General features: G+C 38.7%; 1 protein-coding gene across 1 annotated transcript in view; it reads right to left on the bottom strand.

Annotated features, from left to right (window-relative positions):
- Positions 1–760: 760 nt before the first annotated feature.
- RAB11FIP2 (RAB11 family interacting protein 2) overlaps positions 761–22,984 on the bottom strand; it is a 41,264-nt gene continuing 19,040 nt past the window's right edge. Inside the window, exons 4-5 of the mRNA XM_028121811.2 lie at positions 8,545–8,590; positions 761–2,737 (exon numbers count right to left, since the gene is read on the bottom strand). Coding sequence (XP_027977612.1) covers positions 2,510–2,737; positions 8,545–8,590 — 274 coding nt within the window. The 3' untranslated portion in view covers positions 761–2,509. The remainder of the gene's footprint in view (positions 2,738–8,544; positions 8,591–22,984) is intronic.

Raw genomic sequence — 22,984 nt, 5'->3', positions numbered from 1 at the left:
TTTTTCCCTACAATGCTAGAAACTAAAACTACTCTGTTCACACTTCTGCCCAAACACAGGAAACACTGACGTTTGCTCGGAAATTCATTTTTACTTTTTGATTTTAGATTTTAGTGTTTTATGTTGACCAAATTATGAAAACTTATAATAAGTCTGACTCTAGGTCCCGAACAGAAGTTCATAAACATTGGGACAGAGCATTTTCAGGCAGTGACAAGTGCAGATTCCTTTTTCAGCACAATTCTTGTCTCGGGTTGAAAGATAAAAATATTGATTCAGTTATAACCGAATCATTCACATCTGATAAGGCTAATCCTTAACAGTTCCATCCTGGCAGAGAACCTCTCCTTAGAAATGAATTTCCTCATAAAAAGAATAGTAGTATTGGAACAATACTTTTTAATGAATTCTATTTACATAAAACAAATCCCCAATACAAAACTGACATCTTGGTTCATTTTATAAGGAACAAATTTGGCCAAGGCATATTAAAATACCTGCAGATAATCCGTAATACTGAAAACTCATGGATTTTAGTACTTTAAGAAGTATAAGAAGAGCTTCAGTTATACTAACAGAAAAAAGTGCTGAGAATTTTATAATATCTAATAAAACGCTAACTAAAAATGTCACCGTGTTAAAAAAATAATAATTACTAAGACCTCAAATGAGAAAATAGAATTCTAAACCAGATTTTGAGGTTTAGAACAGAAATTTATAAATGGGAAAAAAAAGTTGGTAAAAGCTATTTTTCCTTCTCCATTTCTTCATTAAATTATTTAATTTTTTGTATTTAGGAAAAGTTCCCAGAATTTCAAAACATATATATGCTCTCATAGGAAAACTAAGGTAACTCAGAAAATACAAATGAGCAATTTTAGCTCACAAATAAACAGTTGGCCAAGTATTATCTGATTCAGAATATTAAAATGAGCAAAACTATTCTATCTGCTTTGTACTGAATTTTCAATAAAGTCTTTGTGGAGATAAACATTAGACAAAAATGCAGTTCATTTTTAAATGAACTTTTAAACTCCCATTAAAAGCCTGGAGAATATAGATCTCCATTTACAGGTAAATTTTTTCTTTTAAAACCAGAAACACAGATTCAGTGTTTCATGTTAAGTATTTCAGATTTTTAAGGGAAAAAATAAGCAGATGACTAGTAATATTTTCATACCATTGTTTTCCACTTTACATTTCAGGATTATTTTGTACAAATCTATAAAGATAATTCACGGAAGTAATCGATGTTTTCGGGGAGCAGACTTAAAAGAGCTGACATATAATTTTGCAATAAACCCAATTCTTAAGGGTGGATGGAGAACAGTGTTTAGGGTGCCATGCTAGTGAAGGGCTGTTCCAACAACTCACTCCTCCTTCAGTGACTCTTATTTTGGTTCAAGACCCCAAATGCAACCATCTGTTCTATTATTTACGTAACTTGAAACCAAGACGAATTCTTCATTCCTAGAATTTGCCCATTGCTTTGGGTTATCAGGCATCTGACAATCACCTATTTTTTTCCCCCTCGGAATGATTTTCAGATCTGACTTCCTAATACTTTCTTCGCTAGTGATTTAAAGGCATTCAGAATCTCAACAGAGCAGACTACATTAGCTTCTCTCCTACTTAAAAACGTAAATGTTAAGATAAAAAATTAACTCAAGAAATTCGTACTCTCGTGACGCTAGTAAATTTTCCTAAAATATGTCACGCTTTAAAAAAAAGAAAAAAACCTTGGAATCAGTCCTTTTAGAAAAAGAGCAAACATCTGATGCTGGAATAATATATAGGAGCAGCTCATTGTGAAACCAAGATTCGCAAAGTCAAGAGTGATCTGAAGCAGCTTCCCTCTAAGTGTACTGGTAGCAATGATGATTTGTTTTGCATCAACAGAGCACACATAGATTTTCAAATTAAGAAATTGGTATCCTAATTTTAGAGGCAATCAGTTGTTTTTAAATGTTCTAGAAACACATGTATATATGAGGTATATGCATGTATTTTATATACAAAGATACATGAACATATATTCATGTACATATATATGCATATAAAATATGAACTTTTTTTTAGTGTTTATAATGAACAGTATTCCTGCAGCTAAGTATGTCTACAAATTGACTTCTGAGAAACCAGCCAGAGCATCGATTCTGCTTTATGAGATCCATTCCTGAGGAACAGTACGTCATGTACTTCGCAGCTATCCCTAGGCCTGTGGCAGGTTGGTAGGCCAGCACCAGCACCTAAGTGAATCCTAAGGAACTGCTTATTCATTGAGAATCTGGCCCGTTTTCACGTGAAATGTTTCAATTATTGAGCTCACTTCAAAGGTCACTCTTGATGGTCCCTGTTAATATTTACAGGTAAAATAATTTTTCGCAAGGAAACAGTATATAATGACGCCTGATAATGCAGTTTCTTGCAGTACCAAGATTTTCTTCATTCTTTTTCTCTTTCTTCTTTCCTTTTTGCCCTTAATCATAAATGCGGCACAACTGGCTTATTAACTGTTGGCAAATTTGCCAGCCTTCCTGGACGGTTCGTACGGCACTCTGAGGATACTGGGTGTCTCCTCCATGACCCTCACGAGGAGGTTGTCGATGTAGTCCTCGAGTTCCCGGATGTGGGTATCTTTCCTCCTCAGGAGCTCTTTGTGCTTCACCAGCTCCTGGAGGACCTCCTCGTAGGTCAGACCACGATACCCTGCAGTGGCATCAAAAGGGTTGCTGTCCTAGAACAGAAGAAAGATGGGTCACTTTAGGAGACAACATGGCGGGCAAATTCAGAATTATTTTGAACTTCAACTTTTGATTTTTCAAACCCCGATCAGGTTTTTTCTGTGTCTGTGGCTAGAACCAACACGACCGTTCACACCGCGGCTAGCCAGTCCTGAGGCAAGAACTAGGGCAGATGCACCAAAGCCTTGATTGTGATTCTACATCCTTCTAGAACCGTTTTTTACTTTGTGGACAATGTCCTAATATACGAAATTGACCATATAATTTAGGACTAAAAGATAAAATGTTCTATAACAGATATAACTAAAATAGATTAAAACTGAAGATCTCTAAGAGTTACTTGGGACAACTCTAAGAAGTTACTGAAAACTATACATTTGGACAATGGCTTAGTCCTCATGGAACTGCTCCCAGTGAACTGTGGTTTAATGTTATGACTTTGGCTTTCTATTGAGGATGGTTTCAAGAAGCAGCACTATCCCATGTGCTTCTTCACTTTGCTATGAACTGTTCAGGGCCTCCAGAATTAAACCAATGAGCAGCCTTGGAAGAAGCCCCATGGGGGTAACTTCTGTTTTAATTTAGAGGCAAAAGAAGCTTCTTCCCCCCTGAGGAACCAGTCTATTTCTTCCTCCTCCTAGTGCTAATCCCTATATAACTTATTTCCCTTTTTGCCCTGGTTATTAGGAAACTCGGAGTTCAACTACAATCATGTGAAGGAACACTCAGGATTAGTTTATCTGCATTCTCCTCTTTCACTTACTATTTTACTAACTTTATTCTATTGGTATTCTTTTTTACACAAAAATAATATAAACAAAACAGAAAAAGACACTGATTTAATTCATTTTTATTACAAAGCACTCTAATAAAAGAAAAATATTTGTCAGAAATTTCATCAAAACGGCACTAGAACATCATCTACAGTGTATAATATTTAGATTGATTATATAAACTATAACATCCAAATATAAAGGAGCAACCTTTATGCCTTTTTATACATAGTTCTATCCTTAAAACTCAACAGCTTAGAACTGGTTTTTATCACTTTCTTTCAAAACATTTCCATTCGGCTGTAAGGAAAAATACACCGAGGAAACCAGTCCTGCTCTCAAGGACTAACTGTCCCTAATCTATTCCATGGAGGATGGAGAACAGGGACTGGCGGGTGAGTGCAAAAAGGCCTTTTTTCTCTCTTGTATTCATTGGATTAAATTTGTCTTTATTCGTTTTCAGGATCTACTTTAATCTGGTGTATGTCTAGCTCACCACAAAAGCCCAAGTGTAACTTTTTATTCCCTCGTCCCCAAGGTACCTTGACTTTGCCAATCAGAGAAACACCTGAAGTACAGTTACCAGTTCGATGCTTCGGTTACCAAAGTCACTCCCTTCTCAAGGAAAAAGGGAAAAATTCAGGATTGAAAACTGCTCCAACCTCATGGAATCGCTCATGTTTTATAGAGAAGATACAGCTCATGCTAGGCCTTCAGAGACTCTGCCAAGCAGAAATGCATAACAGACATCCCAAGCAGTGGGCTCTGCTTGTTTAAAGGAGGAAAGCAGACTGAAGGCACAGTGGGCTCGACAGCAGGTGATCAGGGGAGAACGGGTGCCGGAAAACGAGGTTCAGGGCAGGGCATGGAGAGACTGAGATGGGAGGTTCCAACAGACCGTCGAGGACGCTGGATTATTGCAATGGGAGACAGGAAGCCACTGAAGGTTTCTCAACAGGGGCAGGATATGATTGAAGCGAAGTTCTAGGAAAATTAAAATGGCAGCAGTGGGTAAGATCATTTGGAGGGGGTGAGATTCTCTGTAAAGCTACTGAAATGTTAAAGTTAGTAAGAGCCTCCACTACATAAACAGAATGAATAGAGAGGATGCCAATGGAAAGTGAGCTTAAATTCTGTAAGACTGTATTTAAAACAACTTATTTTAGCAATAGAAACTGGGACCAGATACAACTTCAGCAGTTGTATTACCTTTGTCCCTAAAAAACATTTAAGAATATTGCTTTACCACACAACCCTGGAGACAAGTGTGGTTTACTTTTTCTTCTCTCTCTCAATCTTCTGTAATTATAAGAGTACACACACACACTCATGTATTTACTAATTTATTTAATTGGTCATGAGCAGTTTAAGATATAAAACTTAAAATTTCCTAACCACAATCTCATTAAACATTTATTATATTAAGCAGATTTCTACAGAAAAGATAAGACACAGTATTGAGGCAAGTTTATTTTTTAAATTTATTAAAAATAAGCTAAACTTTCTTACTGTAACCCAAGTAATTCTGCATAGATTTGAGACAGATACCAGCCTAGGCCTCACTTCCCTTATCTGATAAATGAGATGTTCTCCACGGTTCCTTTCAACTCTAAAATTTCCTGGTCTACAAAGTAATTTTTTTTCCTGAACTGCATTTTAGAAAAGTAATAACATCCAACTAATGTGATTTCATTTATCTAATAAAGCATATTCTGAAAAATAGGCATTCTTGTGCGAATTGCAGGGGTTAATGAAATTGAACTAAATGGGTTTCACTACTGACTAGTTGAGGCTGTTTTATATGTTTTCTTGGTTTAACATAATAACAGCATCTGAGTCTCTCTAATCTTAATCAAGTTACACATATATGAACTGATTTCTCCAAACTATTTAAGTGATGATATACAGTTAGAAAATCATTTATATTGTTATATTTAACCACACCAGTACTACCAGATATGTGATTGAAACTTTTTTTTTAAACATTTCTCTAAAAACAATGAGGATCAAAGACATGTTGAAAAATTCTTATTCTGACATACGTAGTTTACATTAATGCCATGATACGAATCAATCTAATGATTTAATCTCTCAAAATAATTCATCATCATCCCAGGATAATGTTCAATGCTTTAAAGCCATAATCTAGAGTAGAAAAGCCATTATTTGGCTTATTTTTCCCCTCACAACCATCTAATACTTATGTACAGACAGATTTCCTGAAAATACATTTCTGACCTTTTCAATACATTTTCCATTTGTCCTTTTATGTGAAAATTTTCCCCCAAATTTCTGCATCAAGTTTCTAGGCAGGAAAACATCTTAGAAACACATGTACTATAAACTATATTCTGGAAAAGAATATAAAATAATTAAAAACAGTTTTGTGCTTAGTTCCAGATTTTATCCCATATTTGAAAAGCATTTAACCCCTCTAATTTTAGGCCTGAGATTCTTAAACTGACTGATATACTGAATACATATGTATAGATCCACGTCTCCTTCTGTTGTTGATATAGCTCCCAATAAAATAATAAAGATTAATATCAATCCATACAATAGGAAATTAAATAATTTTCTGGTCACAAAAAGTATTTTGCTTGAAGAGGAAAACTCTCAGGCAAATACAAGATCAATTATTTTTCCAAAAGATACTTCTAATACTGTTCTCGGAAAAACTTCTAAAACCGAGAAACCTCCAAACTGGTAGAGATGCCCCCCTAACCTACAGTGGGATTCGAAAGTACTTAGTATTTACTCCCCTGGCTCCACACAGATAGCACATGTGTTTTTAAGATGTCTTCTTATATTGAAATTTAATGTAAATTTGTCTTCTCTCTTCCCCTTTTACAACCGATCCTTTGTCATTCTGACCCAACCTCTGTTAAAAATTTCCATATGCAGATATCAGAAAATAGGGAGTGGGTGAGAGATCAGCAGAATTATCACAATAAGTTTTCCAATTGCAATTTTAAATAACAGAGTTGTACAAAAGACTTTGGAGAATTACTAGTGATCTATTTTTACTTCACACATAGCCTAGACTTTTAAACGAGGAAATGTATATTTTTTGCAATATTTAAATTTCAACAAAAGCAAATTATCAGGACTCAAAATAACTGGAGATTTAAAGAAAGGTTGTCCTGGTAACCAAATATTGGTGGGGCACTAACTGACATCCAAGGCAGCTAGAGGAGAGAGAGAGAGAGAAGATGAAGGCTTGGCATTCTCTGATCATCTCATTATTGTTCTAATGAGGAACTTTGCTCTGGGAATATCATCTCAGCTACTTTCACATCTTTTGTCCTACTGCCTTCATCTCCCTTTCAGTTCTTAATTAGGCCTTAAAGAGCTCGCACTGCCCTTTCAACTGGCTACTCCTCCTGTTTAAACACTGAGCTTTCACAGACAGGTGTTGGCAATAGCATGTAAGACACACAAACTTAATTACAAAATACTATGTCCAGAAGGGGAAAGAAATAACTTGGTGGATGGCTATTATCGGAGAACTTAATGTAAATTACTTCAAACATCTTATAATCTTCAACATAAAAATTGTTCAAATACTTTTCCTCAATAACGCTCGGTAGAAGGATGAGCTTTCTCCTCTTAATTGTATCCTGCAGTAAATTAACAACACCTAGTAATCCTTTCGCTGCCATTTAGAATAGTTAGTATTCCAGAGAAAAATAATCACACATCAAGGATTCTTTTATCACCTTTAAATCCTTTAACTAAAACAATTTTCACATTTTATTTCTTTAAAGAATTCTAAGGATGCTTTTATGGCAATAAATTACAAGATTGGGAAAAGTACATGTACAAGCACAGAGAAATTGTAATTAAGGTTACTTAATAAACAATGGCTGCACATTAGATCGATTTTTTGATGTTGCATTTTGTTTGAGATTAAGTAACCGCCTGATAGAATTCATTTTATTATCTGATCAAAGGCTGACTTCATATATTCTGACATTTCTCACCAGACTGCCATATTCTAAAGACTTGAGTATTTATGAAACATCAAAACTTATAAATCATTTACATAAAACAGCAAAAATGCAGCACAAAGTCCTCTGCTTCTATAATGTTTTCTACCGTTCTAAGTACAAATAACTACATTTAGAATGGTTTACACACCACACCACACTGTCTTCTAGGCATATCACATCACAGAAAATTGTGGTATGTTATTGCTTTAAAAAATTCTTATTATACATCTGGATCACACACATTAAGGACAGATGGTTCAAACAGCAACCACCAGTCTCTTGGAATAAAGGCTCTATTTCTGTTATTCAGTGAGGATTCAGTTTTCTACCAAGAACATGCGCCCATACTTTTGTAAAGTAACTTACTCTCTAGGTTTGATGCATTTAGAATTGACTGAGGTGCAGTAGAACTCGGAACAGAGAGTCAAACCTGGACTTCAAATAATAATAAAATGAAGTTAAGATATCTGAATAGTCCTTGCAAAATCTGTGAGTTAATTCAGCTGGTAGCTTCCAAGCCTGTTAATATATTTGGTTTTGTTCTAAGAAGGTAAGTGTCCTAAAGGTTCTTTCAAAGCCTCTCCCTGTTAGCTAGATCTCTTGCCAGGATGCTGTTCCTATTGTTCAATGTTAATAAGGCAATTTTATTCTTTCTTCGATTTTTGCCACAACAACAAAAAATGTTCATTTTTCTCCCCGTGCTCTTATTTCCTAACTATAACGTTGACCCTGACATACAGCTTTCACATTAATTTTAAAACAGTCTGTAACCAAAATATGTCGATTCTAAATTGGCTTCAATTAGAACTATCATATTTGCTTGAATTTCTATAGATCATAAAGTCACACCCTACCGTATATTAAAGACAAAGATGGATTTTTGCTTTTCTTCTTTCTCCCCAGATTACCACATTAAACTATAATCCAAAGGTAACTGAGGGATTCAGGATGAAGGTCTTTTTAAAAATATATGCCAGCCCGAAGGCCGGCTTGTGGCTTCTTTTCCCGTAATGCACTAACGCCTCTGCAACTTACCGGGATTTTCCTGAGGTCCTCATTACTTGTTGGATTCATATGAAAACTAAGAAACAAAAGACAAACACAAATGTTAAAAGTATATCGCACAGTCCGCATGGTTGAGGGAACATAAAAACAGAACCTTTCTAACCAACACGGCAATAACAATTTCTGAAGTCCTAAATGACATGGATGAATGAAACTTAACCCAGGATGCAGGAGAAAAACAATACTGACTCAACATTCCCAAGCATCTACAATTTTAAACTTTAAAAGAAAACCTTTCAGTTATTATCAGAACTGAAGAACTGTACCTCTAAATGTATAGTTTCTAAAAATCTTTAAACATAAGCGATTTTACCCAGCAAGATAGTTTATACAGCTGAATTTTATCACTTATTCATGTTATATACACACTCACCTGAGGGCCTTCTGATATAAACTGTGGAGAATTCAATAAATTTTAGTTGGAAAGACTGTAGAATGCCAGAGTTAAAGCAATCCTTTAAAAAGATTATGTAGGTATTAGAAAAATTAATTTTTAAACATTATCCTATCAATGAGAATGAGTTCAGAGTTGTATGAACTATTTCTGTCATTAATGTGATTTCTAAGTGGTCTTCAAAATTTAAATACCCAAATGGACCAAAACAAAATGGATTTCTTCCATGCAGAGAGTAAGAGAACATCACAGCTGAATGCTATAATCATTTTCTTCTTTGAAACATGTCCATTAGGAAGGGACTACAACCAAAAAGTGGCTAAACTTCAAAGTCATCTGATGAGTAAATATTTCATCATTGCTATTCAAGTTTAACTTTTACCCAGCACTTAAGAGTATTGGACATTAGAGCCTCTACAAAGCATTACTGTCCTAGGAATCTTTTTATACCCGCCCCCCAAAACAATACTTAGCTGTAAAATAGACATTTTTTTCTTTATCTGTGTTTTATCAGCCAAATAATTGGAATCCTTTGAAGAAATTCACTTTTACAACTTTTGATGGCACGCACAAAAAGTCTGAACACTGGCTATAATGTCTGGACAATCTCTATTCCTACAGGCACATGTCCCAAGCTATAAACCCATGGGGCACACTTGCGTTTCTTGCATGAGAGAAGGCCTCACACGTCCAACATTTCATTTGTTATGACTAAGATTCGTAGTACGAGCTTCCAGAACTGATGACTGACCTTTTCTAGCTAGAACTCCTGTGGATAAACTGAGTATATTTCAGTAGAGCTGGGTGACATGGCAGAGAAGATTAAAACATATTTTAAATACCCACAAATGAACACCCCAGCAACAGGCTGATGCAGCTGACCCATATTCTCATTCACTGTCTTTACGGTGTTCTGTATGGTTCCAGACTAGCATCAGTGTACCAGCAAAGCCTTAAGAGCCTGAGCAAAGAGTGGCTTAAAAGAAATTAACAAAAATAAAATCCAACAAGCCACACGTAGGCCTGGAGTGTCATGGGAGGGGCTGCTAAACACAGGTGGTCCCCGTCCTCCCCAATTTCCAGTCCAAGGCAGTCAACATCAGGTTAGTCCTGGAGGGCTAACCTCTCCTGGCCATCTCCTCACGGCACACTGTTTTCTAATAGGTCAAGAAACACATTCTGTTGCATGGCTTTCCATCCAACGGAAATACTCTCACGCACAACATGATTTCCATTCAGGTCTGTGGTACACACCGCGGTTAGAGGAGAGAAGTGACTGATGGCCCTGGGGCCAAGGGGTGTGAATTCAAATCCCGATTCTGCCCTAATCTTGCTGGGTGACCCTGAGCAAGTCACTTAACTTTGTGTCATCTGTAAAAGGGGGGTGGCAATAGTCCCCGCATAGGAGACTACTGTTAAGATGAAATGAGTTAACAACATGTAAAACACTCAGCACACCCATACAATCTAGCAATTGCACCACTGGGTATTTACCCCAAAGATACAAATGTAGGGATCTAAACGGTACATGCACCCCGATGTTTATAGCAGCAATGTCCACAGTAGCCAAACGGTGGAAAGAGCCAAGATGTCCATCCACAGATGAATGGATAAAGAAGGTGTGGTATATATACACAATGGAATATTATGTAGCCATCAAATGAATGAGATCTCGCCATTTGCAATGATGTGGATGGAACTGGAGGGTATTATGCTGAGTGAAATAAGTCAATCAGAGAAAGACATGTATCATATGACCTCACTGATATGAGGAATTCTTAATCTCAGGAAACAAACTGAGGGTTGCTGGAGTGGGGGTGGGGTGGGAGGGATGGGGTGGCTGGGTGATAGACATTGGGTAGGGTATGTGCTATGGTGAGAGCTGTGAATTGTACAAGACTGTTGAGTCACAGATCTGTACCTCTGAAACAAATAATGCAATATATGTTAAGAAAAAAAAAAAGAAGAAGATAGCAGGAGGGGATGAATGAAGGGGGGAAATTGGAAGGGGAGACCGACTATGAGAGACGATGGACTCTGAAAAACAAACTGAGGGTTCTAGAGGGGAGGGGGTGGGGAGATGGGTTAGCCTGGTGATGGGTATTTTTTTTTTTTTAAAGATTTTATTTATTTGAGAGAGAGAGAGAGAGAGAAACAGTATGAGAGGGGAGAAGGTCAGAGGGAGAAGCAGGCTCCCCACTGAGCCGGGAGCCTGATGTGGGACTCGATCCCAGGACTCCGGGATCATGACCTGAGCCGAAGGCAGTCGCTTAACCAACTGAGCCACCCAGGCGCCCTGGTGATGGGTATTAAAGAGGGCATATTCTGTGTGGAGCACTGGGTGTTATACACAAACAATGAATCATGGAACACTACATCAAAAACTAATGATGTAATGTATGGTGATTAACATAACAATAAAAAAATTTAAAGAGAAAAAAACACTCAGCACAGTGACTAACAGAACATGCTCAGTGAATTATTTTATTGAATAAACATTTACATGGCACTTAGACTGTGCCAGATACTCCTCTAAGCACTTCACCAAAATTAACCCATTTAATCTTTATAACCCATAAGGGAGGTGTGATTTTTCATTTTCAGGATAAGGGAACGAGTCACAGAAAGGTTCGGTAACTTGAGTGTGGCCAGTCAGTAAGAGCGGGAGGTGGGGAGGTGTCTGGTTCTAGCCCCTGCCCTCCTAACTCTGACACACAGCCTAGCCCTGCTCTCTGCACACAGATCTGCTGAGGGAGTACCGGCCACACTGCTGAAGCCCCGAACAGACAGGAGTCACGGATTCCTCAGAACACAAACACCCCATCCTTTTGAGCAGGCACATGGCAGAGCTGCACCTGTGGAGGGAGGGGAGCGCACTCAAGAGTCTCACTTTTAGACCCCATGGAAAACAAAATGTCCCATCGCAGCAGTTAGCTAAGGAAGGCCCATGTCAAGGAAAAGGGAGGATTTAAAATTACATGAAGGATAGGTTTGGCAGAGAGAAAGGGCTCTGAAGATAGACGCGTGGCCTGCGGCTGCGAGACACGGCGCCACTGCAGTACACGGAAGAGACTAGAACACAAGGCCCGTGGGGAGGAAGCAGCCCTTGAAGGCTCTTGATGCAAAAGATGGGGCTCTTAGGACCTGATCCCTTAGAGCAGTAGGCAAGTTTTTGACAATTTTAATCTTCTTTCATAAATGCTATTTAGACAACTCATGTCCGGTAGCATAATCCATACCATTACAATTGACAATAATGACAACTGTATGAATATCGTGAACAACAGTATGACTGTACAAATAACATTCTCTGTCTCAGGAAGAAAGTACTGACCTGAGAAACAGAAATGCTGGCATTAGATTTATTGTAATACAGATTTTTCGAAAACAAACATTGAGGACACAGATTTTACCAAAATCACAAAACTACCAATATGTAATATCCAGTAGCTTTAGCCTATGAAACTAAAGTGAGACTCAGGGACAGCCCGGAAAATGTCTGAGAATTCTTAAGAATGCTGAAATGACAAAGGTCACCCCCCGGCTGGGGAAAGGGTGTCGTGCACAGCCGGCCCTGCTACCCCCATTATGACTGGCAGCCATGCGCAGCACAGAGCTGAGCGAGAGGGCTCTCGCGCGGGGCATTGTCTGCAGTATAAAGGCACAGCCCCTCCCTTGGGGTCGGCTTTATTTTCACACACTGACGTGTCAAACACATGACACACTCAGTCATTCATGGCTGCCTTTTTTGATCTGTCCTTAAGGGGGGAAAAAGAGTTAACTGAACTGGATTGAATTAGCCTGGCGAAAAATAAAATGTCTCTATTTATCAAAGTGTGGCACCAATTTGTGTTATCTTTCTCTCTGGAATGCTGTCCTCCTGTCAGACAAGATATCGAATAATGCAGTCTGACTGCTCAACTGAGTTGTTGACAGGTTAAGGGAAATGGTGTTTTTAATCAGGTGTAAGGATGAACTTAGACATGCTCCTACTGAAAAAGTCTATACAAATTTCAACTTCATGATTAATTAAGGAACTTTAGTTTTAGAAATCACAACTGAAGGAGTTTGGCGGTGACAAAGAACTTTAAAGCAAATTTTAAGCTGATGAAAATATTTTAAATTTGTATTTTCAAAAATATTTTAAGCTAAGAAAGTGTGTTACCTGAACGTTCTAAAGTTTTTGTCAATTGTTTCACCTCATATTTCCCAAATTTTAAAGAATTTTTCCCAAGTAAACTCTAATTTACAAGTTTAAATGAATACTACCAAACGTATTTCAAGAAATCATTAGTATCTCTTCTATAACATCACTTATTAGTTATTTTGAAGTTAAAATAAATATTGAGTAAGGAAATAATTGGTGAGAACTTGAAACTGTCCTAAAATAGCTGCTCTGCACTAGCCCTCCACAAACAGAAAGGCCAACCAACCTTTATGAAGTGATAAAATTAACCACTGCATGAGTCACTAAGGCATTTGGCTGCATTCATTTTCTTCTTTGTCCTTCCTTTTCTCTAAATACATTCTTTTAGAGCAAGAATATCTAAGACTAGAGAGTATTGAGAGTGAAAATGTATAAAGTCCTTGTCAAGAAAAAAAAAACAAAAACCCCACAGAAGAACAAAGATCTATTAAAACCGATTAACTGTCTTGTTAGCGTAAGACAATGCAAACTGTGTAAATTCCTGGCTCTAGGACTTCAAATCTTTCAGTGAGAAGTCACGTAACAACACTTGAAGCTCTTCTGAAGGCATTTAAAAACAAGTATTATTACCTCTTCCATGTTATCTCTTTCCAAGCCCCATTATTGCTGAAATTATAAAGCTAAATACATTTTTGGCCTATACCGTGATCCATTTTGTATTTAATAAGGGAATTCAAGTTATTTGCAAAATCCAGGAGGTGACCCACCTGGCTGGAAGGGGGCAAAGAAGGAAGGAGGGGTGCACCAGAGGAGTAACTTATTGTGTATGGGAAATAAGTATAACTTTAAACTATCACAGAATAACTTCTAAGATCGTTTGCAAAGGACACTAACCTATTACTCTTCTTGTTTAACTGTCTCGAGAGTAGGCACTAGAGACCCAAGGCTTCACTCTGGTGACAAATGTAGTTGGGAGAGGAGTATAAACTAAGAACTCTAACGTAACAGAAAACTTTTAATGAATCTGAAAAGAGGAAAAGAAAAAATACCCCACTGACAGTGAAGCAAGGGCAAAGAATGACAGTAAGCCTTACAACAGCTGATATTTTATTGACTTTAACTGTGCTACCAGGCACACTTCAGAGCACTTTACATGTTAGCTCACTTAATCCTTGTACTGTGCTGTTTTTATTTCCGTTTCCAGCAGCAGAAAGAGGCACAGAGAAGTTAAGAAGCTTACTCAAGGTAACACAGTTATCAAGTGGTAGAGTCAGGATGCAAAGAAAGGCAACCAAACTCCACAGTCCAAGCTCCTTAGTCAGGAACTTCTTCTCCTCACACTTTCTAAACCCTTCAGTCCTGCTGTGAGCTCAGAGAGGGTTCCCTTCAGGGAGTGCAGGATAATTACCTGAGGGGTCTCCCAATCAGAAGTGACTAAGAAAAGTCCAAGTTAATCTTTTTTTTTTTAAGATTTTATTTATTTATTTGAGAGAGAGAGAATGAGAGACAGAGAGCACAAGAGGGAAGAGGGTCAGAGGGAGAAGCAGACTCCCTGCCGAGCAGGGAGCCCGATGTGGGACTCGATCCCGGGACTCCAGGATCATGACCTGAGCCGAAGGCAGTCGCTTAACCAACTGAGCCACCCAGGCACCCAAAGTCCAAGTTAATCTTAAAAGAGGTAGAACACAGGCTGCAAAGCAATAGGTTTCCAAAGAACTGTGCCCACCCTTTTCTGTTGGCCCCTCCTGCTCCATATTCTGCCCCTCCCTGCGCCCCAGCAGGCTGACGTCAGCAGAGTGTGTCCTCTGGGCCGCCTTGCCCAGTGGCTTCCAGTTACTCTCTGGCCCTGGGAGGCACCTGCAAGAGAGTGGGGACAGAAAAGGGGTGGCAGGGGGCAGGGCATGTATCCCCCGCTACAGCCCCATCTCACTGCTGCCTCAGGCCCTCCCTGCTGGGCTACAGTTTTAAGCAGGAGCTTCTCTATAAACGGCCACAGATGAGCTACAGCTGTCCCTTCTAGCCACTGCAGGCTCCTGGGGCTATACTTTCCCTCCTCGGTGTCCTTAACCCCAGGCACCCCTCTGTAAATGGTCTCTCACTAAACGTTCTTCAATTATCTGTTTAGAGCATGTCAGTTGTTTCCTGCTGGGACTCTACACCTGATACAAGATTATACAATAAATGCCATAAACTATTAACTTCATAATATAAAGCAGTTAAGGACAGAGGTCTGTCCTCTTTATCTATCAAAACGAAAGAAGAGAGAGCCAAAGAAAAAACAATATCCCACAATTATTCATATGAATTATCTATACTTCCCTTCTTCCTTCAATTTCTGGCTTTTGCTCTATAATTACTTATTTTAACACTCTTTTCTGTCTTCCCAGAATATACAACGTCTTCTACTTTGTAAATGATAATTCACATTTACATGCTGGCCACAAAAAAGTTCCTGGCCTTCATTTAACAACACTTTTCACATTCACAGAGCTAGACTTTATGTTCAAAATTATTTTCAATTTAGAATTACATTATTAAAGACTGACTGCTCTTGCAGTTTTGAGATGGCGTAATTGCTTAAAGTGACTTGAATTTGAATACCACCTCATATTTATATACTACCTTACAATTTAGAACACATTTTCCCAAGCAGAATTTCTCTAGACAAGTTTCCAAAGGAAGAGTGATCAAGGTGGCAGTACTGCTACTCACATTCAGATCCATTCAATCAAAATCCCATTTGATCAATTTCGTCTTCTGATTCCCCCACTCGCTCCCTCTGACGGACCTGCTTTGTGGACCCACTACCATCCCAATTGTTCCCCCACCCATTGTGCTTACTCACCTCTCCCCCCAGGGCATGCAGACAGCTTGTTACCCCCTCCTACAGGGCCCATCTTTATTTTGCCAATTTCTAATCCCTCCTGAGAACCCCTGCTGACTTTGTTACTCACTCACCTTCTGTAATTTGCAACACATTCCCCACCACCAACACTCACTGCTGCTTTTATAAAGGTCACCAACAGCCTCATTCTCTTTAACCTCTCAGCTCCATCTGATAACAATGACTGTGTCATTCTTTTTGAGACTCTCTTCTGTGATACCTGGTAGCCGAGATGTTCTCCTATGTTTCCAATTATACCCTTTCCTTGTCATCTTCATCTTCTCACCCCTATGAGAGACACACTGGATATTTCTTTTTTTTTCTCCCAAAGATTTTATTTATTTGAGAGAGAGAATGAGATAGAGAGAGCACGAGATGGGGGAGGGTCAGAGGGAGAAGTCACACTCCCTGCTGAGCAGGGAGCCCGATGCGGGACTCGATCCCGGGACTCCAGGATCATGACCTGAGCCGAAGGCAGTCGCTTAACCAACTGAGCCACCCAGGCGCCTGACAATGGATATTTCTTAAGGTTCTGCTTTCAGACCTCTTTGTACTCTACCTTGGTGATTTCATATTCTCCCCCCACTTCCCCTGCCACAGTGATATGGCCTGGTGACTGCTCAATCTTTTATCTTCCACTATGGTTGCATTATCCTTTGAATACCACCTTTACGAATGTCTGTTTGAAGTCTGAGACTGGATATCCTCCCCATACCTGAAAGTTAACATGTCCCAAACCAATCACCATCTTGACTTTTGTATCAGTTCAGTCTGATTTTCCAATTTCTGGCATAACCAAGTCTCCTGGTCATCCAAGGAGAAGCCTCGGGGATGCACTGGACTCTGGCCTTCAGCTTGGAAGATTCTGCCTCATCAGTAAGCTGCAGATTCTCCCCATTCAGCTCCTGGACATGGCTCTCTCATGTTTTCTTGCTACTCATGGTCACTGCTACCTTTCTGATCACAAGACCACATCACCCCCAGCCCAGACTACTGCCAACAGCCTCTTACCAGTCTCTACCAGTCCTTCCTTGTCCAATCCAGCCTAAGCAACATGGCTGGGTAAGATACTCTGAAGCTCAAGTCTAACCTTGTTAACTCATCTGTCAAAAAACTTCTGGCCTTCAACTTCCTCCTGAATAACAAATTTCTTAGCCTGGTTTTCAAAGCCTGTTGGATTTGACTCAAATTATCTTTCTAAACTTACTGCCCAACACCTAGTACCCAGGTACAACCTACTTGCTCTAAATTGCATATTTTTAATGAACAAATAAGAGATGCCACCTATTTGAAAAAATCAGGATTGAAAGAAGGTTAAGAGAAATGAATATGACATTGTTATGACAAAGTGCTATTCAAATGTAAGGTAAGTAAACCTAGACACAGACCTTATATCCTTCATAAAAATTAACTCAAGACTGACCACAGGCTCAAATGTAAAACATAAAACTGTGAAACTCCTAGAAGATAACATAGGAGGAAATCCAGATGACCTTGGGAATGGCAATGACTTCATAGATACAAAACCAAAGGCATGATCTATGAAAAAACAAACTGATAAGCTGAACTTCATTAAAAATTTCTGCTCTGTGAAAGGCATTAAGAGAATGAAAAGACAAGCCACAGACTGGGAGACAATATTTGCAAAAGACATCTGATAAAAGACCGTTATCCAAAATATACAAAGAACTCTTAAAACTCAACAATAAGAAAACAAGGAACCCCATGGAAAAATGGGCCCAAATCTCAACAGACAACTTCACAGAAGTGATACAGATGACAATAAATATATGAAGAGATGCTCCACATCATATGTCATCAGGGAAATGCAAACTAAAACAATAATGAGATACCATTACACATCTATTAAAACGGCCAAAATCCAGAACACTGACACCACCAAATGCCAATGAAGATGTGGAACACCAGAACTGTCATTCACTACTGGAAATGGAAAATGGTACGGCCACTTTGGAAGACAGTTTGTGGTTTCTTACAAAACTAAACCTACTCTTTTTTTTTTTAAGATTTATTTATTTGAGAGAGAGAGATAGAGAGAGAGAGTGCACGCAGGGGGAGGGGCAGAGGGGAAGGGAAAGAGCCTTAAGCAGGCTCCGTGTTGAGTGAGGAGCCCGACATGGGGCTCAATCTCATGACCCTGAGATTGAGCCCGACATGGGGCTCAATCTCATGACCCTGAGATCACAACCTGAGCCAAAACCAAGAGTCGGATGCTTAACTGACTGCGTCACCCAGGCTCCCCACTAAACACACTCTTACAATACAATCCACACACAATGACAACTGCACTCCATGGTACTACCCAAAGGTGTTGAAAATTATGTCCACACAAAAACCTGCACACAGAAGATTTATTCATAACTGCCAAAACTCGGTAGCAACCAGGACGTTCTTCAGTAGGTGAATGGATAAACTGTAGTACATACAAACAATGGAGTATTATTCAGTGCTAAAGAAGAAATGAGCTATGGGGCTCCTGGGTGGCTCAGTCGTTAAGCGTCTGCCTTCGGCTCAGGTCATGATCCCAGGGTCCTGGGATCGAGCCCCACATGGGGCTCCCTGCTCCGCGGGAAGCCTGCTTCTCCCTCTCCCACTCCCCATGCTTGTGTTCCCTTTCTCGCTGTGTCTCTTTCTGTGAAATAAATAAATAAAAAAATCTTTAAAAAAAAAAAAAAAGAAGAAGAAATGAGCTATAAAGACATGGAGGAACTTTAGATACATATTACTAAGTGAAAGAAGCCAATCTGAAAAAGCAGGCTACGGACTGTAGGATTCCAACTATATGACATTCTGGAAAAGGCAGAAACTATGGCCACAGTAAAAAGATCAGTGGTTTTCAGGGTTTGGGGGAAGGGAGTGATCAACAGGCAGAGCACCCGGGACTTTTAGGGCAGTGAAAATACTCTGTATGATACTGTACAGGTGGACACATGTCATTATACATTTGTCCAAACCCACAGAATGTACAACACCAAGAGTGAACCCTAATGTAAACTATGGACTTTGTATAATTATGATGTGTCCTTGTAAGTCCATCAACTGTAACAAATGCACAACCCTAGCGGGAGTGCTGATAATGGCAGAGGCTATGCATGTGTGCGGGTGGGACACTTACAGGAACTCTCTGTACTTTCTGCTCAGTTTTGCTGTGATGTAAAACTGCTCTAAAAATAAATTTTGTTTAAAGTTTGCCTTTTGTGCATCTATCTTACTTCCTGGATTCCCCATCCCTTCTGCTACAAATTACTTGAAGAAAGGAATGATATTTCATTAATCTTTTCAGTCCTGGCATCTTGACCCAGTACCTAGAGTGCGGCAGATGCTTAATAAATATATACTGAATAAATCAATAGCCAGTGCTTAACAAAAATTTCTAAGAACTGGGCTAATAGTTGACTGAGCAAATCGACAGTAGGTCAATATAAGTTTTAACAAGATATCAAGTCCTCAAAGAGCAGAGGAAATCGTTTTTGCTGAGTAACAAAGATTAATTATATCTAGACCTGACAGTATATTAATGGAATGTTTTTCAGTTCTTTTTAAGATAGGAAGAATTATTCTGATACTTAAAACTGCCAGTATGAATTGAAATAAGTTTCAAATTGGTGACCTGCAATAAAATCAATTCAACTAGCCAGTGTATCCAACCAGGTCTACCACAGTTTAGGTATTTGACCACAATACAGATTAATTTTGAGATTTTTCTGGTAAACCCTGAAAACATTTATTCCACAAAAGCTCAATGTTAAAGGAGCTTAAAGAAATGCCCTATAATGATCCTCTTTATAAAAACCCTAAAAAATAAAGTGTCCAAAGAGAGATCCCACTAACAAACACAACCTGTAACGTATTTCAGTTTTATTACATGTGCAAAAGGGCTTAAGAAACAAGGTACAACTCAATATTGCTCCTTCCTCCTTTTTAGGAAAAGCAAAAAAAAAAAAAAAAAAAAGCACAAATCAATGACATTATAGATTAAAATACTACATTATCTCTCCTGGGACTGGGCACACACACTGAATATCTGAATGGCAAAACAAAACCTAATACATAAATGTCTATGGGGATTAACTGTAATTTACTTATTAATATTCTCACAGGATGTCTTTCATGAGATCTTATAGGCAAGACAATTAAAAATTGTGGTCAATGACACCAGAGATCATGAACAGCAAATTCAGAGCAAGCTGCTTTTCAATCATGAATATCAATGAATATGTCACTGAAAAAGTCCTAAAACTTGACGATTTAAAGAGATCTATGAAGTTAAGGCATATTTCATCAAGAATATCATATTCAATCTAGTTTAACTTACCATTTTCTCCTGGTGAAGAAATGAAATAATTATTTTAAATACATTCCCAAATTTCCAAACATAAGCCCTATGGCTTGTGTAATCAAGGCCAACCCAAGCACCTGATAAGCCTTTCCTGTGAGAGGCTGAGGGCTGAGGACAACCTGGGCACAGGAACTCCTCCATGAGGGGTGGGCAAGGCAAGCTGGCTCTGGGTCCCTTTGGCCAAGGCAAAGAAGGCCAGACAGCCCACAACATCCTGGGCCAAGAGCATCCCAAGCTGGCTCTGTACCTGGGACAAAGCCAATTTCTGGAGAGAAAGCCACGGTGCCCTCTGGTCACCAGGAAGGCCTCAGATGTTCAAGAACAGCCTGCAATGAGGCCCCTGGCCAGAAAGCATCTGCTTCCCCAGCCAGTCATCTCTGTTGGGCCTTCAGGGAGGGGCTTCCAAGGCAGCCAGACTTACTGGGGACCCTCCATTAGGTGATACAAACCCCAGACTCCTGTGCATACTCCTTGGAAGCAGAGCTGCTGGGGTGACTGGGAGATTTCTGGCCACTACACCCTCGGCTGAGAAGCCCAGCCTTAAAAACCAAGTCTTGGTGATCAAGAGCTGGTTTCCCAGAGCTAAGAAATTATAAAATTTTGCTGGAAAAGAATTTGTTGTTTTGTATAAAAATACACTCCCTAGCCCCTCGAAAAGTGGATGAATATAATGATTTTATTGGAAATTGTATATTATACTGTATCCCTCAGCCAGCTTTTTCTGAATGGTTCTCTTATAAAAAAAAGAAAGAAAAAAAAAACTAAGAACATTTTAAACACAGGCATCCGCTGATTTTTTAGAGTGTACCTTGTCATATTTGCAAATTTCTGCTGCCACAATAACTTCCCCATTGTCCTGTTCCTACAAGCTACATAAATAAATTACTTTTCACTCTAAACAGCTTTTATTCTGAATCTAAAAATCACACTTAGAAATGAGGTCTCACTGGCATCTTTTGATTTTGTGTCTCTTCCTATTCAGGCCCATATTATATATGCATTACCTAGATCACTGTTCTCTGGGTGTCCCCAAAATTGGTGTTCCATCACATCACTCCTAGGCCAAAATATCTTTATACTTATTACAGAATTAGGTGCAAATTCTTCATTCTGGTATGCTACATTCCCATTAACAAGGTCCAATCTCCACTACTGCCTTCGACCTTAACAATTCCAGGTAGTGGGTCCCTGATAGCCACTTAAAACACTCATTTTTAATGCATTGCCTGGTCTCATTTTAACCTTCATTCATAAAAGCACTTTCCTCTCTCCATAGATCCATCCTTTGAGACTCTGCCAATTCTACCTTTTCCATGACACCTAGACTGCGTGACCTTACTCATTTAATCTGTCATTTTTAGCTCTCTGAGCATTTACTAACTGCATCACCAATTAGGACAATTAATTACATATTTTGTATCTACCTGCCTGGGATCTAAAGACAGAGACATCGCCTGATGCATCTCTGTTTCACAATAGTAACAATTCTTATACAAGACAGGAGAGCAATGTCCATACCTTATTATCAAGTTCTAAAACATCTTTTTGTAGAATGTCACCCCAATATATACTGTCTCCTGGTAGTCTAAAGATAATAGGCACAAAAAGTGACATTTTAAGACCCTGCCCATCCCTATTATTCCATAAAATAAAGTGATGGCAATACAAAAATATCTTACATTTAACTTTTGTTTATATTTTCTCTTAAGGAATATCTTTTAAAAACAGAATGACAGAATATTAAAAATGCAATTAATATTATTTCAGGCATATTAAAGAACCTTGAGTCCAGAGACTCCTCAAGCAGAATCTTATTTTCTTAGTGAAAACCAGAGAGAAAAGAAGGCACCCTCCTTAACAAAGAAATGAAAGGAAGAGCCCACCTTCAAATCTCGGTTAGAAGGGATACCCTGGTGCCTGTGTTGAATTTCCTAAGGCAGAGACCCTTTTCGCAGAGGACTCTGGAATGTTCTGAAGAGTTTTCCGTAAAGTAGCATTTATCGTTCTTATAATGATAGTTTGAACTGTCATCTTTAACAATTTAATCTAAGGTCAGACATGTGAGTTTAGAAAATTTTCATCATGATTTAAGGAAAAGCCAAAACTTAGCTGTCTGCCCTGCACTGCCCTTATTAGAACTACGCAAGAATTTCTGAACACAGGATTTGATAGCAATATTGATTATAATACCTTTGCCTTGTAGAGCAATAAAACAAATTTTCTACTTAATACCGGGAATATTTTACTTAATCTCAATGTGGTTCAGTTTACTGAAGATTATTATTGAACATACTTCTTGAAAGAAACTAGAAAAACTATCAAGTTTATTGTTTTCTGCCAAATGTATATATCCTCTACTAGTCAGTGAGAAACATGAGTTCCTAAATTCTACTTTAAGTTGAGAATACATCAGTACTTGGAAATAATTTCAGTTAACTTATTTAAAGCAATTATTACATATGCTGTAGACACTGTGCAATAAGGCCATAGTGAGAGCTACCATTTCCCGGTTCACCCTGTGGTAAACCATGCTCCACACTTTATCCCATTTTACAGTTGAGAAAAATGAGGCTTAGAAAGGTTAAATAAGTTCATACAGCAGCTAGTTATTCAAAAGACTCAAAT

Source organism: Eumetopias jubatus, unplaced genomic scaffold (genome assembly GCF_037043125.1).
Source record: "Eumetopias jubatus isolate StellerSeaLion01/CBP00866 unplaced genomic scaffold, mEumJub1_p1.0 scaffold_17, whole genome shotgun sequence".
NCBI classification, from domain to species: Eukaryota; Metazoa; Chordata; class Mammalia; order Carnivora; family Otariidae; genus Eumetopias; species Eumetopias jubatus.
The sequence above is the reverse complement of the archived record's forward strand: the minus strand, read 5'-3'. Positions and strand labels throughout refer to the sequence as shown.